The sequence below is a fragment of the Macrobrachium rosenbergii genome, chromosome 2 (assembly GCF_040412425.1).
Source record: "Macrobrachium rosenbergii isolate ZJJX-2024 chromosome 2, ASM4041242v1, whole genome shotgun sequence".
NCBI classification, from domain to species: domain Eukaryota; kingdom Metazoa; phylum Arthropoda; class Malacostraca; order Decapoda; family Palaemonidae; genus Macrobrachium; species Macrobrachium rosenbergii.
This window is the reverse complement of record NC_089742.1, coordinates 84,640,779-84,653,308: the sequence shown is the minus strand read 5'-3', so window position 1 is coordinate 84,653,308 and position 12,530 is coordinate 84,640,779. Positions and strand designations below refer to the sequence as shown.

The 12,530-nt window shown below is 34.1% G+C and overlaps 1 protein-coding gene across 6 annotated transcripts in view; it reads right to left on the bottom strand.

Moving 5' to 3' along the window:
- Positions 1–11,473, bottom strand: part of LOC136848840 (mechanosensory protein 2-like) — a 704,506-nt gene extending 693,033 nt beyond the window's left edge. For 5 of the 6 annotated variants that reach the window (XM_067121634.1, XM_067121652.1, XM_067121645.1 and 2 more), the window contains exon 1: positions 11,321–11,460. In XM_067121634.1, coding sequence (XP_066977735.1) covers positions 11,321–11,426 — 106 coding nt within the window. In that variant the 5' untranslated portion in view covers positions 11,427–11,460. Of the gene's footprint in view, positions 1–11,320 lie in introns of all 6 variants that reach the window. The other variant, XM_067121625.1, reaches the window with a different exon arrangement.
- Between the last annotated feature and the right edge of the window lie 1,057 nt (positions 11,474–12,530).

The window sequence follows — 12,530 nt, the reverse complement described above, 5'->3', positions numbered from 1 at the left end:
AGAGAGAGAGAGAGAGAGAGAGAGAGAGAGGGGGGTGTCATATTATTAAAAGACTCGTCTTTTTAGGAAAGAAAAAGCATATTACTTTAAGACAATGAATTAGTTTAGGTTTTGAAGAACAAGAAGCCTGAAAGTGATTATATACGGAGAGCTTGCAAATCTTTGTGAGAGGAAAAGACGAGGCAGTTGTCAACAGCCACCACAAAAGCTTTATTTCAGCACAGATAAGTTAAGTATACCTTAGTTTAACCAGACCACTGAGCTGATTAACAGCTCTCCCAGGGCTGGCCCGAAGGATTAGATTTATTTTACGTGGCTAAGAACTATTTTAGCGATGGTTGTTATAGACGACCATGTCTCATAAATCTTCCGAAAGTGAGGGGAAAAACCAAAATGCTTAAAATGGATTAGGATATTCCATCCTTTTGTAAAGAAAAAAAAAAGTTTTAACATGAGACCACCCGACATTTTTTCTTAAGTGGAACACATATTTCTTCCATACGCTTGAACAAACTTTTATATAAAAGAAGAAGGATTTGTATTAATGCGTCTTCTGAATCCATTTTTACAGAAAGACTATAAAGGATTCTGTTAAGGTAAGGAATACTCTAAAAAGCAAATCCGAGACCAAAGATCCATGAGGCCATTGGCAGAAGAAATAAATGTAAAGGTCAAATATAAATGCAAGAACTGTGGCTGAAAACTTCCAAAGGAAAAATTTCCAAGCAATAATTATTAGACAAAATATCTAAAGATATTTTCCAAATGTTCACTGGTGTCGGAATGCACGGATTTCACAGAAAAAAATCTTCAGTATATTATAAATTGTCAGTATGTCGTTTGCCCTCGGTAATTTAATAGAATGGAATAGAATATAAAATTTAGACCAAATGTCAAGCGCTGGGACTTATGGTGTTATTCTGCGCTGAAACGGAAACTAACAGCAAAAAGGTTTGAAAAGTTTAACAGGACGAAAGCCTCGCAGTTGCACTATGAATCAATTGTTAGGAAAGGGTGGAGAGTAAAGATGGAAGAAAGAGAATACGAACAGAAGTACAGTAAAATGAATAAAAGGGGTCGCAGCTAGGGACCGAAGGCACGCTGCCAAGAACGTAAGTAATGCCTACAGTGCACCGCATCAGGTGCACTGACGGCACCAGCCCACTACGGAGGCCCTCGGTAATCGGTACCCAAGATTCTTTGAAAAAAAAATAGGTAAATAAAAAAGGTTTTCAGCTTTTCGTTAAAATAGATCATATATTTGATTTTCCTAATTATTCAATATATTTTCTAAGGCACGCAATAACCAAGCGGATTTCTTATCTAACGACACCCTCTACTAATTATTACTTCAGCTAATAAGATTTTACAGCTTGAAGAATTTTGCGAGAAGACTCAATGGAAAACATAAAATACACCTAATTTCGACGGTTATTTTATTCGAGACTGTAACCTTGCAATCTGCTAATGATGCTACTCAATACCTCATTTTTTTGGTATTACATTGCAAGAGTGCTGACAATTGCAAAGGATTGCCTCTTTGCTTAGATGGATTTTTTATTTCAAGACTATACTAATATGGAAATATCTAAGCTCCGATACAGCTAGCTTAAAATCAAGGGAGCAAAATCAGCGTAAGGCAATGATAATGGTAAAGATAAATATATATATATATATATATATATATATATATATATATATATATATATATATATATATATATATATATAATTGTGTGTGCGTTCATGGAAGTGTATGTATGTATACACATACATACACACAATATACGCTAGCTATATATATATACAGACATATATATATATATATATATATATATATATATATATATATATATATATGTGTATATATATATATAGCTATATATGGCATTAGTATATGTATATATGTGTACACATACATACATATACATATATATATATATATATATATATATATATATATATATATATATATATATATATATATATATATATATATATATATATATATATTTATATATATGTGTATATATATAGCTATATATATATATATATATATATATATGTGTATATATATATACACTTCCATGAACGTACTAGCACAATAATATATATATATATATATATATATATATATATATACATATATACACACACACATATATATATATATATATATATATATATATATATATATATATATATACACACATACACACACATATATATATATATATATATATATATATACACATACACATATATATATACATAATATATATACATATATATATATATATATATATATATATGTATGTATGTGTATATATATATGTGTGTGTGTGTGTATATGTGTGTGTGTGTATGCTGTATGCGCGCGTTCATGGTAGTGTATGTATACTGTGTTTTTTATCCTGATATATACAAATAAGCAAGCAATTCAGTTTGTTTTGTCGTGTAAAGTAAATTCAAACCATTTAGCTTTGAGTTGAGATTATTGGCTTATTTCAGAGTACTATTAGGTTAATTGGCAAGGACTTTCGAAAATGTATGAATTTTAGTTTGCAATGCAGTTCAACATCAAAAATAAATAACAGTTCACCAAATGAGAATTTTTTGTTTTTCTCTGAAAATCCAGGCCAACATCGTCTCACCCAGGGAGAGCTGATTAAACAAAAAAAGTTGGATAATATCCGAATTCACCTTATAAAAACAAAAAAAATTGTTGACAATAGTTACTAGAATTAGCATGAAACTTCAGTGATATTTTAAAATGATTGCACACCTCGAAGTTAAAATGGAATGTAAAAATGTTTTGGCTTAATCAGAAATCCCAAAAATAGCAACACTTAAATGTAAACTTCAAAATAAATTGAAATGTCCGAAAAAATTTACCTTCGTAAATATTACGAAATTCTACTGCTCCACGACCAAATACTATGATCCAAAGAGTAATTCGACAACTCATTTTTTTTAGGGGGGGGGCGCGGGGGAGCGGAATATCACAAGGCCATACCAGATATGAATGGCACGTCAACAACTTATGTCCTGGCAAACGTTATCGGTGATAATGACACCTAATCTAATCTTGATCCCTAAAAATGTCACAGAGTAAGTACTCTTATTTTTAACGATGATAGGGTTCTAATATGACAAAAGATACTATTCAAAATTATTTTTGATCGCAAGAAATCAGCCATTCTCAGAGCATCTGCCAACAACCGCCCCCCAGAAATATCTCGCAACTTCTAATGCCGTACTATCCTCCGTACTATATCAAACGCAACGTATATCAATGTACTAATTTACGTAATATCGACGGCTTATGAGTATTAAGCTCCAAGTGTAGACCTCCCGTCGATCAGCCCGGGACCAGCCTCTCTCACCACTGGCCAAAACACATGTATGCAGAGTGAAGGTACCAGAGTCCGAGTTTAAGGAGGGTGCATAACCTTCCTACGGTCACCACTAGCCGTCTCAACCTTCTTGTACAATAACAGTTATTTTTGACAGTAAGGGACACTATTAGTGGCATGATGTCATAGAATGAAATTGACCTAAAAAAAAAAATAGGAATTTACCAAGGATTAAAGAGAGCATATAACACGAGTATGTAAGATTTCGTGTCTGAAATGGAGATGTGCTTATTTACGACTATTGCAACTTCTTTACAGAAAATTTCAATTTCCTACAACAATAGACGGAACTTAGTTGTTAACTATTTCACTTAACCTGCAGCCTCTGGAAAAGGTACCGAAATTGAAAATCTTACATTTACAAGCAACGCTCACTAACATGTATAAAATTGCTTTTTTATTAAAAGGGTGAATTTAATTTCCTTTTAATAATAATAAAGTTTCACATTCGTTGACCTCTCATACAGGCAGCAATCACACATCTCCAAATTTCTCTTTACACAGGGATCAGAGTCTCTATTTTCCACTAAGTTTGGTTTTAAAGGGCTTTCAAAAAGGTACTTACTTATTTGAAGTTTTTCAAATGAATACCGTCCATGATAAACCATCCTTCATATGCAGAGTTCAAGGCCTCGGTCTCACCTTCTCAGTTTGCATTATAATTCAAAACCCCCTCTTTATTAAAAAAAAAAAAAAAAGACAATTACAGCCCAATTCATAACATGCGTTTCTTTACGTTAAAAACATGCGCTGCGAATTTGTCTCCAACATTATGGTTAGACAGTTGGTTATAATTCCCTTAGCATGATGAAAACAGTATCCATCCTCACTGGAAGGCGAAAGAAACAAGTTTTCATTTCTTTAACCACATGTGAGAAATCATCGGAAAAGCTTCGCTGTGTCTTGGCTATCCGTTACTCACCAAGAAGTCATCGCGACACAAGACCAACATTAAAAATTTCTATCTCCTGCTTGTTGTTGCTCAAGTACCGCAGGTGAGCGTTAGACAACCACCATGGAACAAGGGAGTCCGAAGGGTAAAACAGGATGTGATGAGAACACGATTTGCGTTATGATAATTTCGTCTGAACTTCAAAGGTTGGACGACACACGTCTTCTAACTCTAGGGTAAAGAGGCATAATGTAGATGTATAAAAAATAAAACATCCTATCTAAACAAGAATTAAACATAAAACAAAATTATTTAAAATAACGCTTCATGATTCTTTTTAGAGAGCAGGAGGAAAAGGACTAGACGACAAGAAGACAATGGAATGGCACACAAGGTAAAGCAAACAAAAAGTCTAAACCATTTCCTTTTTCGACCGACAATCTTCTACCAAAGCCAATTTTATAACCTTTAAATTGATGCCAGTGAAGCAGTAACTCAAGAACTCATATGTTTGACTACTTCGAATTCGCATACTCTTATGAAGTCTTTTTATTAGTTTACATCAATATTTCAAAATACTTATTGTGGAGGTTGAATATAATGAACAAAATGTATAAAACAAAACCGTATAAGTTACTTAAAGGAACTTTATAGATTTTTCATAAAATCTGAGAAGAACCAGAAATAAACAGCTTTAATTTTTGTGAAAAATTCGAATGAAAACAAAATATTACCACAAAAATAAGGGAGACGTGTAAATGGAAAACCGCGAATTTGAAAATACGGAGACCAACACCCCACGATAATCAACAAGAGTGGGTACGTATAATCAATGCATGATAGGATGCTTGTCTCGTGCCTCGAAGCAAGCAGAGTCAGTTTGCAAGTTGCATTATTGATCAGCATCCAAGAGAAACTGATGACCAAAATAATGTTCACCTTCAAGAGGCAGCTCTCTCTCTCTTTCTCTCTCTCTCTCTCTCTCTCTCTCTCTCTCTCGGAATGAAAGCAGATGACTTCATTATACAAAAGCTCCCTCTCTCTCTCTCCCTCCGAAAGCAGATGACTTCATTATACAAAAGCTCTCTCTCTCTCTCTCTCTCTCTCTCTCTCTCTCTCTCTCTCTCTCTCTCTCTCTCTCTCTCTCTCTCGGAACGAAAGCAGATGACTTCATTATACAAAAGCTCTCTCTCTCTCTCTCTCTCTCTCTCTCTCGAACGAACGAACGAACGAGCGAACGAAAGAAAGCAGAAAGCAGATGACTTTATTACACAAAACCTCTCTCTCTCTCTCTCCAGGAATGAAATTAGTTGAAACATATGATTTTAATAGACAAGCAATCGAGCAGGTGACGTTCAAGATTACCGTAACGACACAAAATGATGCCTAGTAAAACTGTTTGGAGCACAGTCTTCTGTTTTAAATAAAATCAAATTTGTAATGATTTCAAAACTTAGGAGCAAAATGTAAATCTGCAAAAGTTATAGGAATTGAAAAATAGAAAGGAAAAGTAATCGACTTGACAACGCGGCTACTACATGTATTTAGAAATTATAACATTTACAATTTAACTTGCTCTCAGGTAATGGGCCATGAAAAAGCAAAGGTTTTTGAAGACAACTAATAATTATTACGACATTTCATATACAAAAAAACAGAAGTAATAGGGAGCATGATTATCTAGAAAGATGAGATGCCATTGTAACCATTTTCTATATGCCTTGTAGGGGAGATATGATAAAATTTCCAGAAATCCCGAAAATACGACTTAGAAACACTTCTTCCAAAAAGACAGCAACAATTCAGTCACTTTCGTTTTCTGAAATCCTTTTCCTTCCTACCTACTTTGCACCGCTAATTTTGAACCGTACCGCGTCGCGACATGACTGTTCCTTGACTAAAGATATATTTAGATAATGCATCAATTCGGTCTATAACTAATGGGCAACTTAGTGTGCATGTTCTGGATAAGCGCGTACGCACGTTCTTGTAAAAACCTGAGGATTGAATAAAAATCGTAAATATAACTACTAACGTTGACTAAACTAAAAAAAAAAAAAAAAAAAAAAAAAAGACTAAGTGAATCACCGAATTCTACCAAATAGTTTTACTACACAGTCCAACTCGATCCGATTCGTAGTCTCAACCGGAATGATAATCTCTATTATTTTCCAAGTCTATAAAGTCGTTCACGGCTATGGAGGATTATTACAAGGGTATTTTGAAAGAGCGTTACTTAGATCTTTCACAACAACCCAAAATATCCAAAAATTCTATAGAGTTAACAGAGGGGAAAACAGTCGACGAAAAAACAATTTTCAGATAATGACCTACTTACATATGCAGCAGCTCTCCGATAAATAGTCTCTGTGGTAATTACCTTTTTTTCTTATTCAGTGTCGCGAAAACGAGGCGTTTATTCAAGGCGACTATTTCATTCCAGTAACAATTTATAGCTTACAATTTATTTCTCTGAAGAAAAGTTGCCGCTTCAACATAAGCGACACATATTGGAAAAGACTAAATTGATACGCTTCAAGACATGGAAATTAGCCCCCTTTTTACTCATCTGGTTTTAGTGAGAATAAAACTGTTTTCTTCGATACACGAATGTTATTACATGAAACTAAAGGGCAGTCTCAAATTGTAACCTGTACAAAATAAGATATGAAAACACCTGGTCAGCAAAGTAAAATCCGACGGAAGTTTGCAGAGTAAAATTTAAAGCTTCATTAGACTGGCAGAGTTGCTAAAGAATATTCTGCGGATTTATCAGAGAACAGACTTTGAAAAATTTTTCCAGTAGCCTACACATACTAGGGAAGAGAGGGAGGAGAGAGGTCGGGGTTGGGGGGGGATTCAAGAAACTTCTCTTTAGATGTCTCACCTAACGAGCTTTAAAATATAAACAAGCTTTCTCTGACTCACACATAAAAACGAGTGCTCTTACTCTTAAATGACGTGTAATAATGATTATAGTAATGTTAAATAAAGCACTCAGACTAATATAAGGTGACCCGTATGTGTGGGAAGTTGCTACATAAACAACACGCCTGGTGTGGACCTCTGTTCTCTGTACAATCATCAGAGGCGAATGATCACCTAAGATTCATGGTCAGCTGCTGATCAAGAGAGAATTTTAGACAATTCATAATAATTACCTGAAGCAACACAACTGCCACCAAGCATCGGTTCACTTGGAACAAACATGGCAAGGTTGTATATCAAAGAAAATTTCCATCTGATAAAGTCCCGCCAGTGATACACGTAGTCTAAAATGGAAAGTAAGTCTTAAAGACAAAAAACTACCCGCAAAGGAATACTGATTTGAATGCCTTCTTACTACGAAGATAGATAAATGGGTTATCCCTGATATACAGTAGTTGTGAACCTGACACCACTGAGAATATACTTATGATTATTATACATGGTATATTACTACTTTTTTGTTTAATAGTGAAAATCATTATTGTAATCGGGAGGGTTTTGACTTCGTTGTTTAACCGTTGGCGCTATTGGAGCATGAAGTCCACTTTCTTTAACACAGTGTTAGTAGTGTAATAAGCATTATCTCTGGCATTCAAAGAGAATAAGTGTGACTTCATTTTACTCTCTAGCTCATTCCGCTACAGTCATAAGGATCTTCCTTACTGTTCATAAAACAAAAACATGGGCATGATATAATGATAACAGCCGAAGAGAGAAGAAAGGTGGAGGAGATGCGGAAGAAAGCCTCCTATTTTCTAACGAGAATCTTAAGACAGAAAATCCCACTTGACCTCTGATTCCTCATTGGAGGAGGAATGAATCTCACGCCCGCAACAAATGGCATCGTTAACGTGAAAGCAACAGCCTCCAACTTCAGAGACAATACGGCGTCATCATCACAGTAGTCTATTGTAATCATCCGCTTTTTGTTATTCTTCAAGTCGGTGATTTATAAAGGTCTTGATTTTTCGTAACTTTTAAAGATGCCTTCGGACAAGAAAATAAGAGTGAGAAGTTTTCTTCCATAATGTAAAAGAAATCAGGTCATTGAACCATTTATTTGAAATTAAAATGTTTCTTTAAGGCGATATTAAATGTAATTCTTAGCATATTTACAACATAATAGTTACGTAGTATAACAGTCAAAATTAAATCAACATGTTACCCCGTGACAAGGTTTAGAAGCCGCCCTGTAACGACTATGAATTTCTCCCATGCCCCTTCCGCCTTTGACCAAATGTAAGTTTCATTAAAAATGCCAGGCACCTCTCCTTTTTATATACTTTTCCCCCTTCGCTTGGAAATTTCTAAATTTAAAATACTAAATTAAAACTTGGCGACGCCAGCTTCACTGGATATTGACAGGCAAGGGTCCGGTTAACAAGCTCATTAGCCCGGTCTAATCTGCACCCAACAATGCCATGAAGTCCATGAAACCAACTCATGGCAGCTTAATCAGGCAATTAGTCTGCTTATCCAACATCCGTATTGTTCCCACATGACCTCCAGCGGTCGTCAATTCATTATTTCTCTTTCACTCCCACGCTTTTTAATATCAAAATATATTTCATGAAATCTGTAATATTTTACTATTTTTATCACGAAGATTATACAGAAATGGAAGAGTAAATATAAGAACAAATATATCAATCTTCTAGGAGCAACTATAAAATATAAAAGCCAAATTTAGTAATATAGCGGTAAAAAATGGCAAAGTTATATGCGTCTTTCAATTACTTAGCTTGAATTAAGAAATCAGTATTTGCATGCAGTTACAGAGAGAGAGAGAGAGAGAGAGAGAGAGAGAGAGAGAGAGAGAGAGAGAGAGAGAGAATTCTCCGTTTCAACCAAACCCTTGGATTTTATAAACCCCACGAAATGAAGACTTAAACTTGTGTTTTCCGGAAAATTACTCGGAAGTGTGTGCAAGTGCCATATTTACAGAACACACAAGCGGAATGAAACTTTCCTGCACCACATTTTCCCCTTCCTCATAAATCCTGCTCTCTACCTTCAGAATTAAGGTACGTCTCAACAGAGTCAAGTGTGTTGGCTGGAATTTCATCCTGTTCATCAATATGAAATTTTCTTTCATCTTCTTTTATAACTTTAAAATGAGAAGTTTTCTTTCTACCTGAGGCTTTTGCACTTCTAAGAATTCCCTTATTCATCCGCTCTATGAGGTCAAATTATTTCACTGCCCAGGAATCCCACCGGGTTTCTTGTCTGCCAAGAAATTAAAAGTAAACTAAAATTATGGTGGCTGAAAGAAATCTAAGAGCACTGAATGGTTAATAGACAACCTTTGCATTTGAAACCACAGTAAAATAAACACGATAAGGCCGACAATGGAACTAAAATGATGATAATACGATGTATCCTTTAACATATACACACACACACACTATTGTTTCTGTCAAAGATTATAAACCTCCATTTCTGAAGCAAGTGCTAAGGCTCAGAGCAAGTAGCATATAGCAATAACAAATAATATACAGTATATATATATATATATATATATATATATATATATATATATATATATATATATATATATATATATATATATATATATAGAAATGATCAACACAATCACGTGTAGAACAGAAATAAACTTCTGACTCATCAGGATCGACCCAGGTCTTTCATTTTGAAAGGCAAGGGCGCTGCACACTAGGCCATAGTGGGCAGCGCCCTTGCCTTCAAAAATGAAAGACCTGGGTTCGATCCTGATGTGAGTCAGAAATTTATATCTATATAGATAGATAGATAGACAGACATAGATACATATAAATATATATATATATATATATATATATATATATATATATATATATATATATATATATATATATATATATATAGATAAGAGAGAGAGAGAGAGAGAGAGAGAGAGAGAGAGAGAGAGAGAGAGAGACGCACACACAAGAGCAAACACACGTATAGTATGGATACAAATACTGCCTAGTGGAATTGTATTAATATTCTCTATGGGGAATGAAATTCGAACTTAGATAAAAACCTTCACAGCTCGGGGCATGGAATCCCCTGTGGGTTAGTCAGCAAATATTGCATTTTTCCTTACTTGCAACCTCGCTAGGGTTAATCAGGTTCCCCTGCGGGAAGGGGAACGAGTGTTAGGAGAGAATAAACAATATTTGGCGAAAAAGAGATAATTATATATGTGATTATTTTAAGTCTCTTATTTAACCAGACCACTTGGTTATATCAAGACTCACAAGACTGGCATGAAGCGCAAATCTGAACAAGACAGCGTAAAAAAGCTGGACAGCCAAGTAAGGGGAAAATGCTAAGAAGTAAAATGAAGAAAGAAATTGGAGTGGTAATCACAAGACAAAACTCCCACACACTAATTACCCCGAGTAAAGCTGTTTCAACATATATCTTAAGAAAGTCACAGATGCTTTTTATATAAAAAAAGGTTGATGTGCTTATAATTATTGAGACAAATAATTGCGAATGGATCTCCTTATTATTATTATTATTATTATTATTATTATTATTATTATTATTATTATTATTATTATTATTATTTCTTCAAACTTTCTATCGAAATCATTCATAATTTGCGTTTTATCATCAACTTTCTCACGGGTAAAATAATCATTCTCGTTCGTGGGGTTCGTTACGAATTCCTACAGCAAGTTGGAATGTTTCAAATAAAATAGTGGCATCATTCATGGAGAATTACAAGAGAGACGAGACGCCCCGAATGTGGTAACTTTAAGTAAAATCCGACGATCAGTGTCATTTTTAGTACCTCAAGACTCACTGGCTAACCCACCTACGATATTACTGCTATGCCATTGCTAAATAATGTGATGACTCGCTCGATAAAATCAGAAAGGCGAATAGGTTATGAGTATGCAAAGTAAAGGCACTCAAAAAATCTAGCCCACGTCATGTGGCTTTCATGAAAAACTCTAGCGCGCCCAATAAAGAAAAAAAAACTTCCATTCACTACCAATGCAAATACTGCTGTAAATAAACTGAGGAATCCTTACAATCAACTCTATATCCCATTCCAGGCCCTGAGGAAGACGTAACTTTCTCCGAAGGACTTAGTTCAACATCCACCGACGTTTCTCCCCGAAATCCTTTGTTATCCATCGCAAGCTTTAGTCCTAACTGTTCTAGGGAAAGACTCCACTATGAAACTGTACGGCCTACGTCAAGGCATTATGTATATAAGGTATCAGCGTCCCCATACCGATATCTTATCACCACAGTATCTGTGCTGGGCTTATCTGTGTCATTTTCTTATGAGTTTCAACCAATATCGTACTTTCGTAGAGGACAAAGTCACTGCTGCAGAACCCATCATGCCATCTCAGTTTCTCAGTAAGTAAGAGCTTGGAGATAAAAGACGACTTGCATAATGATTATTTACTGACTGATTTATCAGTAACGGGGTGATACCGATTAATATGCTTTTCCAGGAAAGTTTCCCATCCCTCTCACGATATCAACATACTGCTCCAGCAGTGGTAAAAAGCAATACAGCAAACAACTTGAAGAGCAAAGGTAAGCAATCTGCATCTCAACTTTAGTTATCATCTGTGAGTTTAAGTATCTATAAGAGTGCACATTTTCTATTTACCTACTATCTTATATCAACGTACTACGGTCTCAAAAAAAAGGACTATTAGCGGATCAACATCTATATGTACTTAATTTTATGGTTATTATGGCATTATATATATATATATATATATATATATATATATATATATATATATATTGTATATGTGTGTATATATATATATATATATATATATATATATATATATATATATATATATATATATATATATATATATATATATATATATATATATACTGTATATGTATATATATATATATATATATATATATATATATATATATATATATATATATATATATATATATATATATATATATATATATATATATATATATATATTAGGAACAGTATGGCCAGCAGAACTTCATTATTTCCAGTTTTAAATGTATTTATTTCCATTGTCAATGTTTCGGGATACAAATCCCATCTTCAGGGCTAAAGACAGCGAAAATGAAAATCCATACATCAGGAGTCAGACTGAAATGGAGCACAATAATGAATCATTCTTTTTAAATAATAATTAATACATCAATGACCATCAAATTGGACATGAAAGCAAAATGGCAAGTAATGAAACACGAAATTAACATTAAAGAACAAAGCTATTA